Genomic DNA, 23,187 nt, shown 5'->3' with positions numbered 1-23,187 from the left:
ATCCTCTTTCAATAGGCCAACATTTATGGAGATAATCATATGATTTTTGATCTTTTTCATAATGTAAGGATTTGTAAAGGGTGTTAAAGGTTACGGGGAGAAGGCAGGAAGAGGTTGTTGAGAGATAAAGTTAGATCACCCATGATTGAATGGCAGACTCGATGGGCCAAATGGCCTTACTCTGCTCCTTGACATGAACTTATGTAATCATTTTGGGTTAACGAGAACCAATCTCTTTGATTTAATAAATTCTTTATTCCAGCAACTTTGATGTTTGCTCTTTTTCCCCATTTCATCCCAATCACAGCCACATAATCTGCCCGGAGCAATATTGGAAATAGGTTGTTTACAGCACATTGATCAATTTTCATGTTGCAATATTATTGGGAGCTCCACAGTTACAAAGATTTGAAACCGTTGGATCTCCCTGGATCTAGAGTTGAGTGTAGATCATTATGACCCTGAAAGAACTAAGACAGCCACATCGCACAGTCTATGTTGTTTGCAAGCCTGATGCCAGACTAGATCCGGGAGATCACAATGCACAAGTCCGCAGACAACAGGAGCAAAAGAGTACCCAATGTCGCCTTCATCTGATGGTAACCTTTATGTGTGACCTATGGCATGGTCCCCTGAGCAGACTGCCCTGCTCAGAGGTTCCAAAGGGGCCTTCCCAGTCACATCCTCCCTGCACCGCCGGAATCTTACTACCGATGCACACTGCACTGACGGCTGTTAGGGAGAGGAGATGGTTGCCCACCTCTTTACACAGTGTGGTTTAGAGAAGAGGCTGGAGAATGATTCAAGGGTCCTTGTCAAGGTTCATCCCGGAACAGCATCATTAACAGAGGTCTCTCTGATTTGCCAGCTGATCCCAGAAACACATTAGGGGAAGGACATCAAGTGCTGCTGGAAGACCATGAACTCAGTGAAAGATGATCTTTGATCTCCCCAAATATTGTTGGTTTCCCAACACAATGCAGCGAGATGTTTGTTAGAGAATGTTGCCAACTGGCCCATTCCAGACTGCAGGAGTACGTGCTGAGGGACTCAATGAAGCTTGGTGTAGCCAATGCAAAGGCTCGGTGGGGGAGGACCACAGTCTAGGATCTTCCCACTGCAGAACATTGAGGGGCAGAGTCCAGTGGGAACACCCCTCAAACAGGGAAGGGATATCTCCCCAGGGGGCTATAAGAGTGGCAAGGGTGCTTGGTTTAAGTACAGATGCAAGTACCTGTACTACTGAGTATGACATTAATTAATGTTTAGATGCTGAGAATGTTGGAAGAAATGTTTGCACTGTTCTTGTTTTTTTATATATTTTTTATTCTGAACAAAGTTTATTTTTGGAAATTAAAAAAATCTATTCCTAGTTCTGTCACGGATAGAGAATACCAGGGGAACAGAAAAATATTCAACGATGCGCTTAAAACGTCCCTGAAGAAATGCAACTGCTGGTCGAAGTAAGCGGGTCAGGTAGCGTCCGTGAAGGGAATGGATAGGCGATGTTTTGGGCGGAAACGCTTCTTCAGGCAAATGGAGTAGAGAGCAAAAGGATCTTGACCCAAAACACCGTCTGTCCGTTCCCTCCACAAGGTGCTGCCTGAGCCGCTGAGTTCCTCCAGCACACTGTGTTTTGCTGTTCAAGAAGGAACTGCAGATGCTGGAAAATCGAAGGTACACCAAAATGCTGGAGAAACTCAGCGGGTGCAGCAGCATCTATGGAGCGAAGGAAGTAAGCAACGATTCGTGCCGAAACCCTTCTTCAGACTGTGTTTTGCTGCTGTATGACGTCGCTGTGTGCGGCCACCAGATGGCGCAGCCACCGCGGGGAACAGGGGACCAGGCGCAGTTGGATGAAGAGCCGGGCAACACGCGTTGTTTCACCGCACAAACACTACATCCCTCCCTCCCTGCCCGTGAAGCAGCGCAGCTCAGCTCACGGTAAAACCAAAGGACACACCAACAACATCTGTCATTTTCACATTTAAATCTGCGACAACCGTGATTCATTAGCAGATTGGAACTGCAGTGAGTTTTGGCCCCGCGGTCAGTGGGTGGGCATTTACTGGCAATCATTAATGCTCCTCCCTTACATTCAATACACGGTGGGAATTAAAAATAGCCTTCTCTGGTAGTAAAGCGGAATTGTGCACCGCACAGCCGCAGTTGCCCTAGTGTTGGAGGAGGAGTTGGATGCAAGACTTTCGCGTTCTTGTGGGGAACCCAAGCCATGTCTGGTTAAAGCATTGGCGCGCCGACTAGATTCGTCTTGTTATCGGGATTTCGCATAAAGCTGCAACATCCCTCAGATTCTCCTCTCTCTCAAACATCAATAATATAAAATGTACTTATTAATAATGTGGATACCACTAAAAATGACAATTTCACTTCTCATCCTATCACAGACAGTTACTGCAACCAGCAAGGTGAGTTCTAATGTTATCTTTTCAATGACTCTTTTAATGTTAAACAGTTTAATTTTATAATAATAAAATAAATGTTGTTATCTCGTTCAGATAAAAGAAATGCAAGTCCATATTTATTTTGGAAGAAGCTGTTTCCTTTTAAGTGCCTTACAATGTGGAACAGTAACAAAGTTTCAGTTCAGACAGGGGCACTAATTGCCAGGCGTGCACTGCGGGCTTTGTACGAGTCAATCAGTCACCGAAGTCAACCTCGTGTTGTTATAAACAAGTTTTGAGAGTTCTCCTGAACATCTGGATCAGATTCAAGGCGGCAAAGTCACAGTAGGTGGGTCACTAGACCCGTTTCTCCACACATGGCTTGTGCAGGCTCTCTGTATATAGCTAACAAATCAAGTGCTCCAGTTAAATTTACTTCGAAAATCAAAGTAACTGCATTTAGGTGGGTTTTATTTTACCATGAATTGAGCAGGCGTCTGGTGTCGATTCCTGCAATAGCCCATTGCGGGGATAAAACAATTTGGCAAAGCAGAATTATTTGTCAAACATTTGGAAGTAAATGTTTTTGAAATGTAAACTCTTTTACATTTTAAGATGTTGATTCAGAGTTTGTGCAACGGATCTCTGATTTGCAGCACATCATCATTGGAGAAAACACTACTAATTAATTGATGTAATTCACTTTGTGAAGGACTTCCCGGATTCTATGATTTCATCAGAAAGGTTTCTGTGGCAATCACACTACCTACGAGTGTTTGCCACACATGTCTATAGTTTATTTGGTCCGGACATTGTACGTGTGAAAAACGGGCTTTTGATCATAATTCCAAAATCTATAAAAATGACAGCCTCCAGAGTTTGGCATCAATTGGCAGCATTTTCTGCAATTACTTATCAGTATTTCAATATCTATTTAAAAAAATAACTTGTTTTTTCAAATGAAGAACATGGCACATTACCTGCCACTACATCTGTCAGCGGGTCGAAAGCTTTTGTGACAATTGTTCGGCTTCGGACCTTGTGTCGTCTTTAATATCTGGACTTTAAGTGTTGTACAACATTTTAACTGATTTTATGATTGGAAGGGCTGGTGAGGAAGAGATACTTTCTGTGGTGGGTTTGGTCGGGGTTTGAGACCAAGCTTGTTCAATTTGGAGATTAAAATGCACGGTGCTGAGGTAAGTCTTTGCACTATAAGTAACACGAGTCAGCTGGAAATACTGAAAGTGAAATCACTATTTTTTTTTTTGTCTGAAAGGGATATCAAGGAATGTGGAAGAAAGGACAGTAAATGTAGAACAGTAATGATCTAAATGAATAGTAAAACAGCTGTAGAGGTTGAATTGTCTCTCGCAGTGTACAATGTTATGGTCAAAGAGTGAGCAGTCAGGAACAGAGACCAGTGACTCCTCACATGGCAGGCTTCTGCAGGAGGAGGGAGGCAGAGGCTGGACACTGAGCAGCGGGGAGTGGGGGCTGCACCCTGGGCCGCTGCAGTAATCAGAGCAGATTACCTGGAACCTGCATGAAGAGGGAATGATGAACAGAAAGGATCAGATCAACTTTAATTCTTCACCCTGCACAAAATGTAGAGATCAGTACTGCACAAAACAGCGAGCTTCAAGTTGTGATTGTACCAGCTGAATTGAAGGGATTCAAGATTGCTGGATTACATTTAAAAGGCGAACAAATTATTGTTTTTTTTTAATCAGATGCAAAACGAATAATTTACATCTAAAATCCTTGGGCAATCTGGTGCAGGATTCATGACTTAAATGGGTAAAGCGATTAGTATAGGATGTTTTAACTTGCTTTAGCTTGTTAGCATTCGGTAGGATTTTATAAATATTGTATGCTGCCAACACATAACCACATGATAACAGTGCACAGGCAAAGGAAATATTTACTTGACTGTAAGGTAAAGTACGATGACAGTACTGACCGCCGGCAGTGCTTGGAGTGTTATGAGGTTTCTTAGGCTTTCACTTCTGTTGTTGCTGGAAATCTCACGCAAACACTGATATTATGTGCAAAAACACATTTAGTAATATGAATGCTGCACATCTAAATCCAAAATGCCAGAGAGATTGCTGCTTAGCATTAAAGATTAAGTGTAAAATGGTTACTTTTGTAGTTTTAATATTTCCCAATTTACGTGAGATCCCCAAGATGAGGACTTCCATCACAGGTTTAGAGTGGAGAAGCTGGCGTTATCCTCGAAGCAGGGCGAGCTGAGGGATTTTGGGCAGGATAGTCGAGTTTAGATGGAGGAAATTTGAAAGAATCTGCTCACTATGTGGGATGGTTCAAGGATGGACCAAGGGATAAAGATTCAAAGAGGCAGGCAAAAGAGGGTGGGAAGAAAATATAGAGAACTAGACCAAGTACAGACCCGTTGGGTCTGTTCCCCCAACGTGCGGTTGTGGGTGGGGGGAGGCGGCATGCAGCGTCACACACTAATTATCCCTCGCCCCCCCGCACTCACGCTAATTACCCCCCTTGATATTATATTAATATGCTCCTTTTACCCCATAACCACCCTATCTACTGGCGCATAGCCCCCAACTTGTAGTCACATCTAGAGAGAGGGGGGGGGGGGGGGGGGGTAGAGAGTGAGGGCAGAGAGAGAAGGGGCAGAGCCACACAGAGAGATAGAGACACAGAGAGAGGGGCAAGAGGGATAGGGGGGTAGAGAGAGGGTAAGAGGGAGGGTGGGTGTGGGGGGAAAGGTGGGGGAGAGAGAGAGAGAGGTGAGTGAGGGGGAGAGAGAGGGGGGGTGCTGAGGGAGAGAGGTGGGGAGCAGGGAGGGAGGGTGGAGGGTAGGGGGTGGAGAGGGGAGGGGGTTTTTAGGGGAGGGAAGAAGGGTGGGGGAGGGGAGAGAGAGAGGGGGGGGGGATGGGGGGGGAGGGGGGGAGAGGGGGTGTGCTGAGGGGAGGTGAGGGAGAGGGAGAGTGGAGGGAAGGGGGGGGGGGTGGGGGAGGGGTAGGGGGTGTTTAGAGGGGGAGGGGGGTTTAGGGGAGGGGATGGGTGGGAGGAAAAAGGGGAGAGAGGGGGGAGGAGAGAGAGAGAGGGGGGGAGGGAGGAGAGGAGGGAGGGGGGGGGGGGAGAGGAGAAGGGGGGGAGAGGAGAAGGGGGGGAGAGGAGAGGGGGGGGGAGAGGAGGGAGGGGGGGAGGAGGGGAGAGAGGAGGGGGGGGGGGGGGGGAGGAGGGAGGGGGAGAGAGAAAGGGGGGAAGTGGGGGATTGAGACAAAGAGTGAGGGATAGAGGAGAGAGAGAGAGAGAGTGCCTTTTTAATTCAACCCAAACAAGCATTTGCAGGCAGTGCTTTTTTTTACTTCAAACTAACTATATTGTCATTTTCAAACCAAATTAAGGGTACTCACAGTGCTGTAGACATTTGTTCAGTGTCATTCAGAGAGTGACAGAGACTAATTGACAGAGCTCCAGCTTGCAGAGACTAATTGAGGCACACCACTTCCTGGTTTTATAGTCCCTTCCCCTGCCTCCAGCGGGGGCAGCAGAGAGAATGGGGAATTTAGTAAAAACATTAATATCTCTGTCATATTTCATCGACGGGAAAAATCCTCGGCACACATACAGTGGAGGGGTGCTCTGAGCGAGGTGGCCAAAAATGACGGCCGTAGGTGGCGGCGTTCTCTCGGAAATCACAGCACAGATCGCCGAAACCAGTCAAGAACAGAGTTTTAGTAATATAGATAGATAGAAGATAGTGATAGTTTGAACCGGGGCTAAATGGAGTCAGGCCTTTCAAAGTGGAATTGGATGGTCTTGTGGGAAAATAACGTAGAACAAAAGGAAAAGAACTGGGGAAGACAGTCTTATCCTACAGAGAACAGGTTTAGATTTTATGGGCCAAACAGTCTCCTTCTGCACTTTAATAATAGTGTGCTCCTATGTGTGTGGAATTTCCCAACTATATACAAGGCAAAAAGAGGCCTCCATTCTTCCAGTTAGTGGAAGAATCCCAAGTGCACAGCTTAAGATTTTCCATCTTTAGGTTTAAGTGGGAAGAAACTGACTGTTCACCCACCAACTCCTAGTAGTCAGCCTACTCCGTTCAATGCCCAATTGCTGCCACAGTGTCTTGGAGAGTATCCAAAATCTTGTCACGTCACTCTGGAAATAAAGCCTACTCCTCAACAATAGGGCAGCTGGGTTGCCACTGTACTGGGATAACTTTTGCTGTTATTTCAGGAACAGTTTGCAGATCTGAGCAGATACTTGATGGGCCCTTGTCCCACTGCAGTGTGAGTCAGAGCATTGTCTCTGCTCTGAGGGAGGAACATGCCCTTTGCTGGAGCTGTTAGAAGGAGAGCCGTATACCCCCTGCCGTGGAATAAAAATTCCCAATGCCCTAGTCAGTGGAGACCCCCTGGACTCTTGGCCAGTATTCGGCCCTCAGCCAATAACACTGGCATTGTTAATTTGGTTCGGGGATTTTAGCAAGCGCAAACCTGCATCCATTAACCCTTGCATTAGGGTTGTCACTGGATTTTTGAAAAGTACATAAAATATCAGAAAATCCTGACATTGTGAAAAGTGCCTCTTCCCAAACCAATGTTAGAATGGCAAACAGAAAGGCAGACCCTTTTTGAAAAGGAACGAGGAGTGATACAAGAACGTTGCTTCACGTCAGAAATTGGTTGTGGCCTGGAGCACTTCTGGCTGTCCTGGAGCTCCGAGATTGAATTTCAAGTGAAGGCATCGTTAACTTCCCTAGCTAGCTCAGACACTGACATCAGGCGGCTCCTGTCATATATTTGGCTAGCTTGTCCATTACACCATATCCATTACACCAGTAGCTCCCAACCTTTCAGAATGAAAGCCCCAGTTGTTCACACTCAGTTAAATTCATTGCCCCTGCCTCCTTGAGCCCCTAATGATATGACAGGCCACTCTTTTTAAGAACTTGAGGTGATCGGGAATGATCAGAGGCTTGTTCAGCTGGGACGGTTAATGCGTTGTATATCTTTACCTACGTTTAATTTTTATGTGAACTTTGTAAGTAGTATCATAAATCCCTTACAGACCTAATGTAGTTCACTCCTAACTCCCCAAAAGGAATCGTACTATGTCCTGGTGCAGCTAACCCACGGCAGGAATAGGTCTGAAAAGATTTTGACTACGTGTTCTTTGTTTTTAATACAGAACTTGGTCCCTAAGTTTAATCAACTGTTGGATGACAGTTGCTATACAGCTGCTGTTCTGGATTATAGGTCCACACAGTCTTTCTGCCTCAGGGGCACAGGAGCAAAGTCGGCATGAATTTAAACGACTGAAATGATCTCTGGGAATTCACAACATGTTAAAGTGTTATTTAGGAAATGAGTAGCAATTGCACGGAACATTTTAGATCATTATTAACAGTTAAATAGTCTTGAAAGGAGTCTGATTATCAGTCAAAATGTCTTGTGTGGGTTGAAAATGTAATCAAGATTAAATTTAAACTAGATGATATGAAGTTAAAATATATGATCAAAGTAACAATCCAAATGAGGGGAATAATGCCAACCAAACGGTTCAATGCTGGCATCAATTACAATGATTGGTCTGTGCTATAGAACCCTCAAAGTTGAGATCTGAGGAAAAAGAGTTTGCAGAAATTAAAGTTTGAGCAGATGTAACTAGCAATGTTGTATCCAATGGTTCGTTTGCTTTGGATCCCATGTGATCTAGACTATACCAGACTAGCCTACCACACATACATTGTCAAAGGTTTTACTAAAGTCCATGTAGTCCGCTTCAACTGCACTGCCCCTTCAATGTAACATATTCATCACAAAGGGCATTGAATGGCTGTATATTATCAGCCTGCTCTGCTTATATCATATTTTCCTATGATGAGGAGGCCATTCTACACATTGACATCAAACCAAATGCTGTGTTCCATTCTTTCTTGCATGGCCATTAACTACCCTCGATTCACCTGCTACCCACCTCAACGAAGGGTTGTTTACACTAGAAATAACCTACCAATCAGCACTTATTTAGAATATGGCAAGAAACCAGAGCACAACACAATCATTGCGAGAACATCGACCTCCACAGGAAACAACTAGGAACCCAGGTTACTTGAGTTGTGAAGTGGCTGCAATACCTGTGCCATCTGTTTCCATCTATATGCAAAACTGGTATATAATTCCAAATTTTCTCAAGGAGAATATATCTAATGATATTTGCATAAACTTTTTCCATTTTGCTCCAGTTATTATATGGAGGAGTTTGGAAAATGATCCCTGCCATTTTTAATTAACTTATTTATGAATCGGGGGGGATATACAGAGTGTATATACATTCTAGTGCACGACCAAGTAATGTTAAAATGCAATGCCACATTCTTCATACATCCCTTCTTTCCTGTGATGCTGTGACCAGAAGAGTCAATCTGTGGCTAAACTAGTGTTCTACACTTCTACCGTAATCCCCCTCATCTTGTATTCAATGACTCTGCTAATAAAGGAAAGCGTCCTGAGCTTTAAATGTTAATAGGGTTCCTGGTCTCAGAAATGACACCCCCTAAAACACGATTCATGTCTGCAAATGCTTGTTATTTCACATACATATATTGCTTCTTTTTGCTGCTGTTACAAGCAAGAACTCTGGGCATTCAATGCAACGGGTTCACAATCAAAGAACCTGTAATTGCTTGTTTGTGTTGGTCAAACACTGTGTCTTAGATGAGGTTTCTCATCAGATACATGACAGAATTCGGGTCTGGTTGTGATTCGGAAGCATCCCCTCCTCCCCCCCCACTTTTACCACTGCTACACTTAGTTGATATTTTCGTTTGTTATTTACAGTTTCAATTCAGAATTTATAGTTTACACAATCTAATTTATTTTTAATCTTTAAGCTACATTAAAAACATTCACATTTTTACTTTCATGCATCAAATTCATGCATCTCATTTTCCAATGTTTTTTTTATTTCACTCACCTCGACTATCGGTATGCCATGGTACATTGATGGAGTAACCCTTTCCTCGGTGACAACAGATTGAATATGACTTGAGTCCAAAGGTATAATACTGAAGATAGTCAAAATCTGAAATTTTGCCAGATGAGCCAATATTTTTTTTTCCCACTTGGGTTAATTGGGCACAGGGGGCGGAAAACCTGGGGGGGCCAGAGGGGACACATCCCCCCATGTTTTGAGAGGTGGGGGACATCCCCCCCCCCCCCAAGTAATTGTCATCCGGATTTTAAAATCTCCGCTTTCCGCGTGACAGTGGAGGTGGGACTGCTGATCGAGGGCACCAATTGGACGAGAGACACGTAGGTCAGCAGGCAATGGGGGCGGGACATGTTGATTCAGCACGATGATTGGAGGAGGGAGACGGGGCACAGACCTGCGCCTCATCCGCAGCCAGGGTTGATCCCAGCCGCGTCTCCGGCACTGTCCCGTCCCCACCCGAGTGCCCCCCACCCCCACGGGTGGCTAGAGAGGTCAGGAGTCAGACGAGAGCTGTGCCCCCAGGTCCACAGCCAGCGCAGAGATGCAGAGCTAAACCCAGCTCAACTCTGCCTGTCCCGCCAGATTAACCTGCCTGGGCTTGCGGGAAATATGGCCAGCGTGGAGAAGCAGCGTTGGTATCCCGTCAGTCCAGTCAGGGCTTTAGTTAACCCGGCGAGACAGGCAGAGTTGTGCTGCATTTAGTGCTGGATTGGGCCTCCGAAGCCTCGCGCACGTGTGTGTGAGTGTGCGCATGCTTGCGCGGCCGCCAAAAAATGTGTCCCCCCTGTCCCCCGGTTCCCTCCATATTTTGATAGCGAGTTCCGTGCCTGATTGGGCAGAAGGAAGTTTGTACCATGATTGATCGCAAAAATAAAAAATGCAGGAAATACTCAGTATGTCAGGGAGAGACACAGTTAATGAAAACACTGTTGGTAAGACACAAAATGTTGGAGTAACTCAGCGGGCAGGCAGCATCAGTCTGAAGAAAGGTCCCAATCCAAATCGTCACCAATCCATGTTCTCCAGGGATGCTGCCTAATCTGCTGAGTTACTCCAGCATTTTGTGTTTTTCCTTGGTAAACCAGCATTTGCAGTTCCTTGTTTCTACAATGAAAACACTATCGTTATCCTTACAGGTGCTACCAGACCTGCTGAATATGCCAACATTTTCTGTTTATATTTCTTATATACTTGCCCTGTTTTAGTCTGATTATTTTCTCATTGTCAATTCATGATCACAAATCTTTCTTGCTTATTTTAATCAAGAAGCTTACATTTCCCATGATAACACAACCCTGGCCACGCTCTCATCTCGGTGCTACCATCGGGACAAAGGTACAGAAACATGAAAACTGTGACCACCAGGTTCAAGAACTGCTTCTTTCCAACAACAAACAGGCCCTTGAACACTGCACAATACTAACAACAACCACACACCCACCCACCAACTACGATATGTTGCAGACTTATTTTTTATTCCACCACGTACTACGGCTTTTCACTATTATGGTCTGGTTATTTTTTTATTTGTGTATTATTGCATTAAAGGGCCTTTAAAGCTCAGTCAAAAAAGAATGTTATTGTTTCATTGCTGGTACATATGACAATTAAACACACTTTACTCATGAGGAAAACCTTTCCAAGTGTGACAGTCATTGTTTGTGTATCCACAAAGGCATGAGATGCAAGACCTTTAAAGACTTGCAGTTACAGGACAGGGCTGAGGGTGCAAACTCCATTAAGTGCTCTGAACATTTGAAGCTTCCAGCTGGACTCTTTTCACTCTTTCTATTTCCAAAGCAACATTAATTACTGCTAATTTGATACTAAAGCTCTCCAAATGGTGATATACTGAAGACCTCTGGTCTTCTCTTGATAAGAATGTAGCCCAAACAAACATCTTAAGAAGTTAATGGAAGCTGTGAGGTATTACAACTTCCCAGAAACCTTTTTTAGCTTTTGTTTATATTCTTATTGTTTACCTCGGTACTGGAGACTGGATCCTGGGTTTTGCCGGGATATCTGTGAATCCTTAGCCCAGAACCACAGTGATTTGTTTGCAAGTTCTCATTCCTGTTTACTTGAACACATTTATTGCAAATCAACAACTCATTGCTGCTTCCGCGAGACATTCAAACTTGCCGGAACATGACGATTGGTTCTGATTTTATTCCTAAACAATCAGAAAATGACTGGAAAAATAATGGAATTTATTGTGGATGGAGGCCAACCTTCATTTAACAAAATAGGAAAGTGCTGGAGGAACTCAGTGGGTCAGGCAATATCTGTGGAGGGACTGATGAAGTCTGAAGAAAGGTCACATCTATTTCCTCCAGAGATGCTGCCTGACCCACAGTTACTCCAACACTTCATTCTATATTGATACTTAACTGTCTTCTAAGCTGGCCTTCACCAGCCGTGGAGTGCTTTTAGACCTCAAATGTGTGACGGGTTCTCAGTAAATGCAAGCTTTTGTTTCTCAGCATGTTATAAAAAGGCACTTCAGGTGCTGGTTAATACCAAAGATAGGCACAAAAAGTTGGAGTAATTCAGTGGGTCAGGCAGCATCTCTGGAGAAAACAAATGAGTGACATTTCAGGTTGGGACCCTTCTTACACTGATTGTGTGTGTGTGGGGTGGGTGGAACTCGAAACAAGAAAAAAAACAAGGAATCAGGGTGGCACCAGGCACTGACGGCTAGAGGCAGGTGTGAGCCCATGAGGGATACATCATTGCATGCTGTGGAGCTAGTTAGCAGATTTGAAGTGGAGGAAGTAGGGGGAGGGAGGGAGTTGTTTGTAGATGTTACCTAAAATTAGAGAATTCAACTTCATACCGTTGGGTTGTAAGCTATGCAAGCTACCCAAGCAAAATACGAGGTGCTGTTCCTCCAATTTGTGTATAGCCTCACTCTGGCAATGGCGGTGCCCCAGACAGACAGTATGGGAATAAAGGGAGTTAAAATGATTAGCAACTGGGAGATCCAGTAGGTTTTGGCGGACTGAGCGTAAGTCTTCAGCAAGACAGTTGTTGAGTCCACGCGTTGTCTCGCCAATGTACAGTAACTCGCATCGGAAACACCAGATGCAGTAGATGAGGTTGTAGAAGATGCATGTGAACCTCTGTCTCACTTGGAAGTATTCTCGGGTCCCTGGATGGAGTCAAGGGAGGAGGTATAAGAACAGGTGCTTACATCTCCTGCGGTTGCAGAGAAAAGTACCTGGAGAGGAGGTGGTTTGGATGGTAAGGGACGAGTGAACGAAGGAGTTGTGGTGGGAGCAGTCTCTGCGGAAGGTGGAAAGGGGTGGAGATGCGAAGATGTGATTAGTGGTGGAATCACGTTGGAGGTGACAGAAATATCAGAGGATAGATAATGTGTTCGATGCGGTGAAAGGTGAGGACCAGGGGAACTCTCCTTATTGCATCTGGGGGAGAGGGAGCAAGATCAGAAATCCAGGACACCAAAGATATGTCAGTCAATAGTCTGTCTCCTGTGATGGAGATAGAGAAATCAAGAAAAGGGAGAGAGATGTCAGAGATAAACCAGGTGAATTTGAGACCAAGGTGGAAGATGGTGGAGAAGTTAATTAAGTTCATGAGTTCTGCACAGGTGCAGGAGGCAGCACCGGTGCAGTTGGTGATATGGCGGAGAAAGAATTAGGGGATAGGACCAGTGTATGCCTGGAACCAGGATTGTTTGTTGTAACCAACAAAAAAGCAGGCATAGCAGGGGCCCACGCGAGAGCCCATGGTTACACATTTAACATGGAGAAAGTGAGAGGAATCGAAAGGCAAGTTGTTGAAGGTGAGGACAAGTTCTGCTAGGCAGAGGGGAGTGTTATTTGAGGGAAATTTGTTGAGTCACTGTGCAAGGAAAAATACAGAGGGCCTTGAGACTTTGGTGTGGGATGGAGGTGTAGAGGGACTGGACATTCATGATAAAGATAAGTGACTGGGGGCCTAAAGGCAAAAAGTTATTAAAGAGTTAAATAGCATGTGTGGTGTCTCGGACGTAGGTGGGGATTCGAGGTAGGTGGAGATTAGTTCAGTGGGGCAGAAGCAGGCAGAAATAATGGGTTTGTTTCTTAGCATGCTGGAGACAGTAATTGCATTGCCATGTTGATGTAAACTTGCTATAGTAAATACTGAGGCCCATTGATACTGGCCTGCACACTCCTGCTAGTGAATTATTTTTATTTCAACAGCTGTTTGGGGAGGATGATCAGGTCCGAATGATATCCGAGGGCTCTGACTGCCGCTGCAAATGCATCATGCGGCCCCTGACAAAAGATGCCTGCAGTCGCATCCGGAATGGCAGCTTGCGCATTGAAGACTTCTACACAGTTGAAACTGTCAGCTCTGGGACAGACTGTAAATGTTCCTGCGTGGCTCCTCCGTCATCTCTCAACCCTTGTGAAAATGAGTGGAGAATGGAAAAGCTCAGGAAACAGGCTCCAGAATTCTTTAAGGTACCAGGGTAATGTCAAGTAAACAGCTGCAAAATATGAGAACCCAAAACCACCTCAGCTGATGGATTTATTGCTCTAAAGTTCTTTTGTTGCTGTAAATGAATCAATAAATATTACATGGTTTTAATTCACGTATGTTAGAGATGCAGTTGCCTTCTGATTTTATTACTGGACAAATTATCAAGAAACACGTTCTAACTCTGGAGACAAATCCCACCATGGGATGATGGACAGCATAGAAACATAGAAAGGTGCAGGAGTAGGCCATTCGGCGCTTCGAGCCGGCACCGCCATTCAATGTGATCCTGGCTGATCATCTAAAATCAATACCCCATTCCTGCTTTCTCCCCATATTCATTGATTCCATTAGCCCTGAGAGCTATATTGAACTCTCTCTTGAATACATCCAGTGAATTGGCCTACACTGCCTTCTGTGGCAGAGAATTCCACAGATTCACAATTCTCTGGCTGTAAAAGTTTTTCCACATCTCAGTCCTAAATGGCCTACCTGATTATTCTGATACTGTGACCCTGTTTCTGGACTCCCCAAACATCGGGAACATTTTTTCCTGCATCTAGCCTGTACAATCTCTTAAAAATGTTATGTTTCTATAAGATACCCTCTCATCCTTCGAAAGGGGCTGTCTCACTGCGGCGACCTAATTGGCGAGTTTAGAAGAGTTTGCCCTCGACTCGTACTCGCAGCATGGTTGACACGAGGTCCTAGGAGATCTTTGTAACTTTTCTTCATGCTCGAGAATAGTCCTCATGTACTCGAGACCTCATCTAGGTCGCGGCATATTTTTCAACATGCTGAAAAACGCCCACGAGTAAAAAAAGGTCGCCATGGAAAAAATCGATATTTTTTTTACTTGTAGGTTTGGTCAAAGTAGGTCTTATTAGGTCGGCATGTTATTCATAGGTAGTCGAAGGTATTTGAAGGTTGTCGTAAATAGTCTTCAACGTAGTCGAAGGGAGGTCGAAGGAGAACGAAGGAGGTCGGTCGTCTTCACTATCCACTATTTGGTGTTCAATTTTCCAGAAGCTAGTCGAAGCTAGTCTTCAACATAGTCGACGGAGGTCGAAGGAGGTCTTCTACATAGTCGAAGGAAGTCTTCAACATAACACTTTTTCAAAATCTCCTAAACTCGCCAATTAGGTCGCCACAGTGGGACAGCCCCTTAAATTCCAGTGAATATGCGCCCAGTCGATCCATTCTTTCATCATATGTCAGTCCCGCTGAATTCCCTCAATAGCAGTAATGTCCTTCCTCAAACTAGGAGATCAAAATTGCACACAATATTCCAGGTGCAGTCTCACCAGCACCCTGTACAACTGCAGTAGGACCTCCTTGCTCCTATACTCAAATCCTCTCGCTATGAAGGCCAACATGCCATTTGCTTTCTTCACTGCCTACTGCATCTGCATGTTTACTTTCAGTGACTGATGTACAAGGACACCTAGGTCCTGTTGCACCTCCTCTTTTCCTAATCTGCCACCATTCAAATAATAATATGCCTTCTTGCTCTTGCCACCAAAGTGGATAGCCTCACATTTATCCACATTGTACTGCATCTGCCATGCATCTGCCCACCCACCCAATCTATCCAAGTCACCCTGCATCCTCCTCGCAGCTCACACTACCACCCAGCTTTGTGTCATCTGCAAACTTGGAGATGTTACATTAAATTCCTTCATCTAAACTTAGTATCTTAATACTTGGAGCCTAAGTATCATTAAGTTAAAAGCTGAATAACAGAGCTAGTAACCATCAAACTGCCATGCACAGGCAACTTATCAGCACTCTGGATGTGTTCACAGAAAGATTACCAATGGAATTGGCAATAAAATGGGTTATTGGATCTAGAATTGACAATGTTGTAATGCTGGGAACCTGTACTACCCTTGCCCTGCCTGTTGCTGCATGACCCCTTGTGCCGACATCCCAGGAGACTGAATCTGAGCACAAATCCCCGGTTGTTGCTGCTCACATGGCAATGAATTGCCCTAAGGTTCAGTGGCAGCATTGGCCCACATCCACTGTGCCGTCCCAGCCCCAGTCTCAATGCTAAACCGCATCGCTCACCTGGTGAAAGTCATTCACTGGTGTCCTTCATATTATCGTCGCCCGTCTGAAACGCACCAATGTGACCGATTCTGTAATGGCAAAGCAAGCCACTGATTATTCCAAACCCGTTAAGGAGGTGGCTCACTACTACCTTCCACAAGGCAATTTGGCACACTTCAAGCCTTGGTCGTGACATTCACATTGTGTGAATTAATATAATAGACCATAAACCTGTCATATAAGAACATTGCTAACTATTTGCCTTGAGTTACCATATATTCTTTAGCCACCGGCCATGAAGACAGTTTTATGGCACTTTTGTTGCAATGCTCAGCTCTATAAATTCTGTTATAATTGAAATTTTATAAATAAGGTATATGAAATAAACGCGGCTTTCCTTTGTAAATGTCTGGTAATGTTTCTGTTATCATCAAATGTTAACAGTTTGAAAGCACTTCAAATCTGACGCCACAGCAGAATAAACAAAAGCTGTCGTTTATTTGCTAATTATAGAGGATTTTGCGAATGATCTGGGGGGGTTGAAAATTTGCATGTGTCATCGGGAACACTCTCACCAACAGCAGTTAAACTTTAATTGGTTTCAGCCTCCTGTGCATTTCAATTGAAAGACTCTGGGGATTTAAAGGCTTTGATATTGACACTGTGGGTTTGCTTCAGGAGAGGGGGTGGAAGAGACAGTTGTGACTTTAAAAAAAAAAGATCCCCACCCAAATGTCAGCCTGATTGACACACTGTGTTTCCAATCAACCAGGGTAGCCTCTGAAGCAGATCAAAGCAGCAATGCATGGAGCCTGTGGTGGTGTTAGAGGCACCAGGGGTCTGATCTCTGACTGTATACAAACAGCATAGGCTTTGTGGGGAAAGGGCGGGTGTTTGAGAACCTGTCCATTATCCCCTACTGGGAGGAGGAGGACCCTAGGGATAATCATCCAATCCAAGGGGAGTGAGCAAATTGTGAGAATTCTCTGCACCTCCCCCAAGTAGAGCCCAAAGGTACTTTTTTTCCAAAGCTATTACTGACTTTCTAGAATGGCCAGATCCCCCTGGCCTGGGAAATGTCACGAGCCAGGATTAAAATGATTAATCATAAATTTCTTAACAGTATTATAAGCAGGCATTTGGCCTATTGTCTATGTCTTCCCTCAGAGCACTCCCATCAGTCCCCTACAATGTAACCCATTCACTCTTGCATGCCCATTAAGAGACTAAGCGAGGGAACGTTTGTAAATAAATATTTATTAATTATGGATTTTATCATCTTTGAGTCCTTAAGTGATTGCAAAATAAACTTTAAAAGGGTGATACTTTGCCTGACAAATGATTGATATTTTTAACTTTACTTTTTATGTTCTCACTCTAGTTGCAGTCACTTGTTGACCTACTGGAAGGTACTTTGTATAGCATTGACATGATGAAAGTTCACTCCTATATACGGAAAGTGGCAACACAGATGAGCAATCTTGAAGAGGTGATGTAGAATAAGTTCACAGTAGTATTTATCATTTGGAAATCTTGGTAGCACAAACCATGGGAAGGACATACTGTATATCTCATTGACTCATGATAGTACTTAGCTCCATTATGTTTCTGATGTAAGAGTAAATTCAGAAGTATCCATTTGTTATTTCAATCTTGACTTTGTCTGTTGCTTTACATTGATTTGATAATTTATTATACTCTGGACCAGGTGGGTTTGAGGGTTCCTCTTTCAAAGAAAATGTGTAAGGTATATTAGTAGGATTATACTAACCAGCCCCTTGAGCATGCTCACTCATTCAATTCCATTGGTCCCCAGCCTCCCTACAATGGAAAAGATTTGAGATATCAATTGAGAGTATTCCCCATATGAACATGAGATCCCATTGACAGAACTGAACATCTATAGCTTAATGGTGGATGCAGAAATGTTCTTGCACACTTGTGTCTGCAGGCTGGAACCCCCCCCCCCCCCCCATGAGTATTGGCTTCAGAACATAAGAAAATAGGATCAGGAGCAGGCCTCTTGGCCTGCTCCATTTGCTATGATCATGGCTGATGTGCCCCTGGTCTCGACTCCTCTTTTCTGACAGACAGTCTGAATCTTTTTCGCAGGATGGAAAAATCAATTATAGAGGGCATAGCTTTATGATGAGATGGGCAAAGCTTAAAGAAGATGTTGTAAAGCTCTAAAGGCTACAGTGGAAATTTACAAGGATGTTGCCAAGACCAGAGAGGTGTTGAGCTATAGGGAGAGGTTGAGAAGGCTGGGACTCTATTCCTTGGAGCACAGGAGGATGAGGAGTGAACTTATAGAAGTGTATAAAATCATGCGAGGAATAGATCGGGTAGATGAACAGTCTCTTGCCCAGAGTAGGGGAATCGAGGACCAGAGGATATAGGTTTAAGGTGAAGGGGAAGAGATTTAATAGGAATCTGAGGGGTATCTTTTTTACACAAACAGTGGTGGGTGTATGGAACAAGCTGCCAGAGGAGGTAGTTGAGGCAGCAACTATCCCAATGTTTAAGACAGGTACTTGTGTACATTACCTGATCTGATTGGATAGCATGCAAAACAGCTTTTCACTGTACTTCGGTAAGGTAACAATAATAAACCTAAACCTAACCAAATGAGGTACAGTCTGGTCAGTACTCAGCTCGGCCTCCGACGGAAGTGCCCTAATACCCTTTAAATAATTTCTTGAATAAGTTTTTGAGTCTGGTTGTCCGGAGTGAATTTCCTGAAGGGGATTCCAGCAAATGGGTCGTGCAGGAAGCTTTCACGCCATCTTTTTTAAGAATGTTGATATAGGGTTTTGCTGCATGTGTAGGATTTGTATTCCATGGTATGATCCTGATACATTGCTGCCTCTAAACATTGCACTTCAGTTGAATTACTCCCTTCAATAATGGAAGCTTTGCTGTCGAGTCCCTCAGCTTAATTGCCTGTGTTTGTAACAACATAGGACAAAAACCGTGGCTGTCAACAAAATATTTCCCTTTGTACAAATGACGATGAATCTTCTTTAACATGTTGCAGTGCTGTGTGTTGTTACTGAGAAACTGTATTGATGAATTGGTACAGATTTTCGGTGATCATTCCTCTTCAGCAAGGCCTCTGACTAACCACAAAATCTGCTCACCTGGGCCGCATGTTGATGTGACTGAAACCCTGAAGCTGGGTTAATGTCTTCGGCTGTACGTTATATAATGGAGAGACTAAATTCTATTTTATATTTCAGACCATCAAATCAAACCTGACCAGGGAGAATGACTTCATGAAAGAAAGTGTGAAAACCCTTTCGGACCAGATGAAACGTTATGAAAACTACTCTGAGATTATGCTCGGTGTCAAGAAGGAAATTTCAAAGCTGGGTCTCCAGTTGCTGCAGAAGGATGCAGGCGTGGGAGATAAACAACAGGTATCCACTTCGTATTGACCATGAAATCATTCAGGAAATATGTTTCCAAAAATATTTTTAAATACCTTTGCTCCGAATTTGTTGTTAACTTGGGAAGCAATTGGATGATCATGCTCAGTGAAATCTTTACTCGCATGAACAGCAATCCATCAGTTGAATTATGTACACTCTTCCTTCCCAGAAGAGTGGGAGTGAAATACTTGAGTTATCAAACAATACAAAGAGAAGATCATAGATTATAAGTTATAGGAGCACAATTAGGCCATTCCGCCCATCATGAGTGTCATAGCTGTCCTTCTCAGATTTTGGTACTCAAGTGTTGCATATTGTGCGAGTTTAAAGAGGGCCAAAATAGCTCCCCAGCCTACGATCCTGGCAACATCCCCTGGCATCCTTGTCAGTATGTCTGCTCCAGAAAGAAGAAGAGAAGAACCCTACCATTGAAGGTGGTCCTGCAAGCTTCTTTAAACTTCATAATTATGTGAGTTGTTTAAAGAGGTACAAGACAGTAATTTAGTCAAACGATTCTGATAATGTAATCTACAAAAATAAAGTATGGACATCTTGGAATGGCATGGCAAAGCCAACCTGCCCTGTGCCCAAGGACGTGGTCTTCCTCATGCTTGCTGTGCACCTGACTGCCACTGTAAATGTAATAATTTCATGAGGTCATTTTAATGGAATCAGCATCAATTCCATGAGGCATTTACAGAAAGGTAGATAAAAGATGTGCTGCCCTGTAATGAATTCATGGTGTGCCAAACGTAGCCCAACCTGACCCTAGATGTACGATCAGAACATAAATCCACCCACATATCTAATCAGAATATGATCATGACCTGAATTCAGCACACAGAATCTGGTCCCATTGGACAGCTCTGATTCCATTTAACATTTACTGTGGAGGGGAGTGGGGGTTAAAAGTAAGCGTTGATATTTCAATATTGGTTCCAAGCTGTTTCCAATGTGGGGAAAGCCAATCATGAAAAGGGAGCAAGAGAAACCACCGGGCAATTGAAGTTGCTGCTACATATTTGTAATATGGGGATCGGCTATGAACATTTGGGTTAGTTAATAAAAAGTTAGCAGTGGCAAGAAGTGCAAGGAATTAACAGGAATGTAATGGCATAGGGAGAATTGCCAAGTAAAAGCATTAGGGGAGAACCATGTAGGACAGGGATTCCCAACCTTTTTCATCCCTGGAAACCCCTGGCAACTTTAACAGCACATAACAATGTTATTTCACTTATTTATGAACAAACAGAACCAAACACAGTCAGTCAATGAGAAAAAACATGTACAAATCCCGAATCAACAAATTCACTCCCTGGGTGGGTGAAATTTATCCCTGGGGGTAAATTTACCCCAGGTTGGGAACCCTTGATGTAGGAGAACCTGGGAGAAGATCAGAAGCAGATTATGAATGTGGAAAAAGTGTGCAAGTAGAGGAAGCAGGACGGGAACCACTCAAACATCAGTGGATGTCAGCAACACAATGCCCTGAATGGGCTACAGCCACAGCAAAGTACACCAAGAAATTAAACTAATCTATGGCTGTTCATAATCTAAGGTTGTAGTCCCGATCTCCCAACCTACCTCATTGCAACCCTTCTATATTTTTTTTATTTGCACTTTCTTTGTGGCAGTAATACTGTAATTCTGAATTCTGGTTATTTTTCTCTTTGCACTACTTGTGGATGGCTTCATAGTGCTTGGTATGATATGACTGGATCAAAATTGTAAGTAAACCAATAATTATGAATAAATGGGAAAGAAATCTAGCTTACTTGAATGGCTCAGAGGACTGAGCTTCTTAGGTTATTACTGAATCTACATTTATTTTCAGGACACAGCTCCACCAAAGGATGTAAAGAAACATGTAAATAAAGTAGAGAACAAGAAAAAGCCACTCACACGAAAGATTCCTTCCAAAGTACCAAGAGACAAAGGGATGAAAACAAAGAAGCCAGCAACAAAAGTAAAACCAGCGGCCTTCCCCAAAGTACCACAGCCCACCATCAAGGCCAAGCCTGGCATCCAACAGCCAGGTATTGTAAAAAGTGTCACCTACTACAAAGCAGGAGGACTCGAAGACACAGGAAATGGTGGAAAAAGTAAGTACAAACAAAGCAAAATCCTGTTGTATTTATATCTTCATGTTAATCCAGACATTTTTAACTAGCACAGACGTGTTGGGCTGAATGATCTCTGACTGACCTAAACATTTGACAATTGTTTGAAATTGTGCACCCTTCCAAATGAACTGCACAAAGGTATAGTTAACAGAGATACTGACTCGGGAGTATCTGCTTTGGTGGTGTTCATTGTAAGACTCATTAAAGGTCCAACAAATCTCAGCTGCAAATATAACAGAATGAGTTGTACCTGAATGACGATAAAACGTGTCCAACCCATCATTAGGACACTTGCAAAAATTGTGTAGATTGCTAGTTTTGAAACTGTTCTCCACCCCGAACACCCTCAAACTGATTCGCCATCAAAATTGTGCTTCCTGACTGGTGAGTGAGTTTAAAGCTATCATCAGTTACTCTGTTTGGACTGGAAACTAATGTCACACAAGCTGCTAATGTGCCTGTATGATAATATTACAATCTACAATTTCAAGGGTATATTGTTCAATAGGTGTGATCAATTTAGTAAAATTCAGTGAAATGGCATACTTGGGGCATTGGGGTGCTAGAGTGACAGATTTTTCAGGCAACTATTCTATTTCCAATGAATATTACAATACATTTATAATGTTTTTACATGTTACATCACGGTATAACCAATTTTCCAGCAGGCCCAGCGAGCTTAAAGGGCGAGTGGGAAGCAGGGCCCTGGCGAATTTAAATGAAGAGTGGGAATCAGGCCCAGTGTGTTGAGGAAAAAGCAGGGGATAAGCTGCATTCTGGTTATTTTTCCTTTTGCACTCACTACATCTACCAGTAGATACCTTGATAATGGCTGAGTTGTGTTTACTGTATCACTGGCAAAACAGATGGGAAGAGACATTAGTGGGGTGAGAAACAATTAGTGGGGCGGGCAAACACAGTGAATGGAGAGTAAGAATCTACAATATTGTAAGAGTGTAAATATTTTCTATATTCAACATGATAAATAGAATTACAGCTCTCATATGACCTAGAAGTAGTTCAGCTTCTCTATTACGTATCATGCATCCAATCTCTTACATATCTTCTGTTCTTTTCTGTACAATGAGAATCAAAATGAACTGCTGGAGGAACTCAGCAGATCAGGCAGCATCTGTGGAGTTAAATGGATAGATAGTGCTTTGAGTTCCTGCATCGTCTATCCATTTCCCTCCATGAAATCTGCCTGACTTGCTGAGTTCATTGGCAGTTTTTATTAAACACAAGATTCCAGCATCTGCAATCTCTTGTGACCCTGTAAAATGAGAATTTCAACACCGCTTAAAAAATCTACAGAAGCATCTGTGTTTTGAACTGCTACAATGCAGGAACTTTGTGCTTAAATATTGAACTTATGAAATGTGAAAGTCTGCCAAGGAAGATTCATCACTTTGTCTAAGCTACCACTTTCAATGTGTCTGATGACCTTTTAAGACAGCTGACAAACTATTAATGCAGTTACCTTATGAAGGGTTATTGCCTCCCATTTATTAAATGTAGCAAATTCAATTTAATGATTAGTAAGGGCCTGTGTTGCACATTATGTGATTTATCGTGGAGCTTCCATCCCTTCCCAAGTAGTAGCTATATGTGCTCCAGCCTACATAACACAAAATAAAGAGAATGTCAAAACTTTGAGGAGGAAATCACTTTAAGAAAACAGAGCAGATGAACAAA

General features: G+C 43.4%; 1 protein-coding gene across 2 annotated transcripts in view; it reads left to right on the top strand.

The window, feature by feature from the left end:
- The first annotated feature begins 1,946 nt into the window (after positions 1 to 1,946).
- The window catches only part of LOC129711867 (olfactomedin-like protein 2A), a 45,415-nt gene continuing 24,174 nt past the window's right edge, over positions 1,947 to 23,187 (top strand). Inside the window, exons 1-5 of one of the 2 annotated variants that reach the window (XM_055659846.1) lie at positions 1,947 to 2,429; positions 13,607 to 13,870; positions 17,320 to 17,427; positions 19,178 to 19,357; positions 21,204 to 21,471. In XM_055659846.1, the coding sequence (XP_055515821.1) occupies positions 2,346 to 2,429; positions 13,607 to 13,870; positions 17,320 to 17,427; positions 19,178 to 19,357; positions 21,204 to 21,471 (904 nt within the window). In that variant the 5' untranslated portion in view covers positions 1,947 to 2,345. Of the gene's footprint in view, positions 2,430 to 2,642; positions 2,869 to 13,606; positions 13,871 to 17,319; positions 17,428 to 19,177; positions 19,358 to 21,203; positions 21,472 to 23,187 lie in introns of those variants that run through there. The other variant, XM_055659847.1, reaches the window with a different exon arrangement.

Source organism: Leucoraja erinacea, chromosome 31 (assembly GCF_028641065.1).
Source record: "Leucoraja erinacea ecotype New England chromosome 31, Leri_hhj_1, whole genome shotgun sequence".
In the NCBI taxonomy this organism is placed as follows: domain Eukaryota; kingdom Metazoa; phylum Chordata; class Chondrichthyes; order Rajiformes; family Rajidae; genus Leucoraja; species Leucoraja erinaceus.
This window is presented reverse-complemented; position numbering and strand designations above follow the sequence as displayed.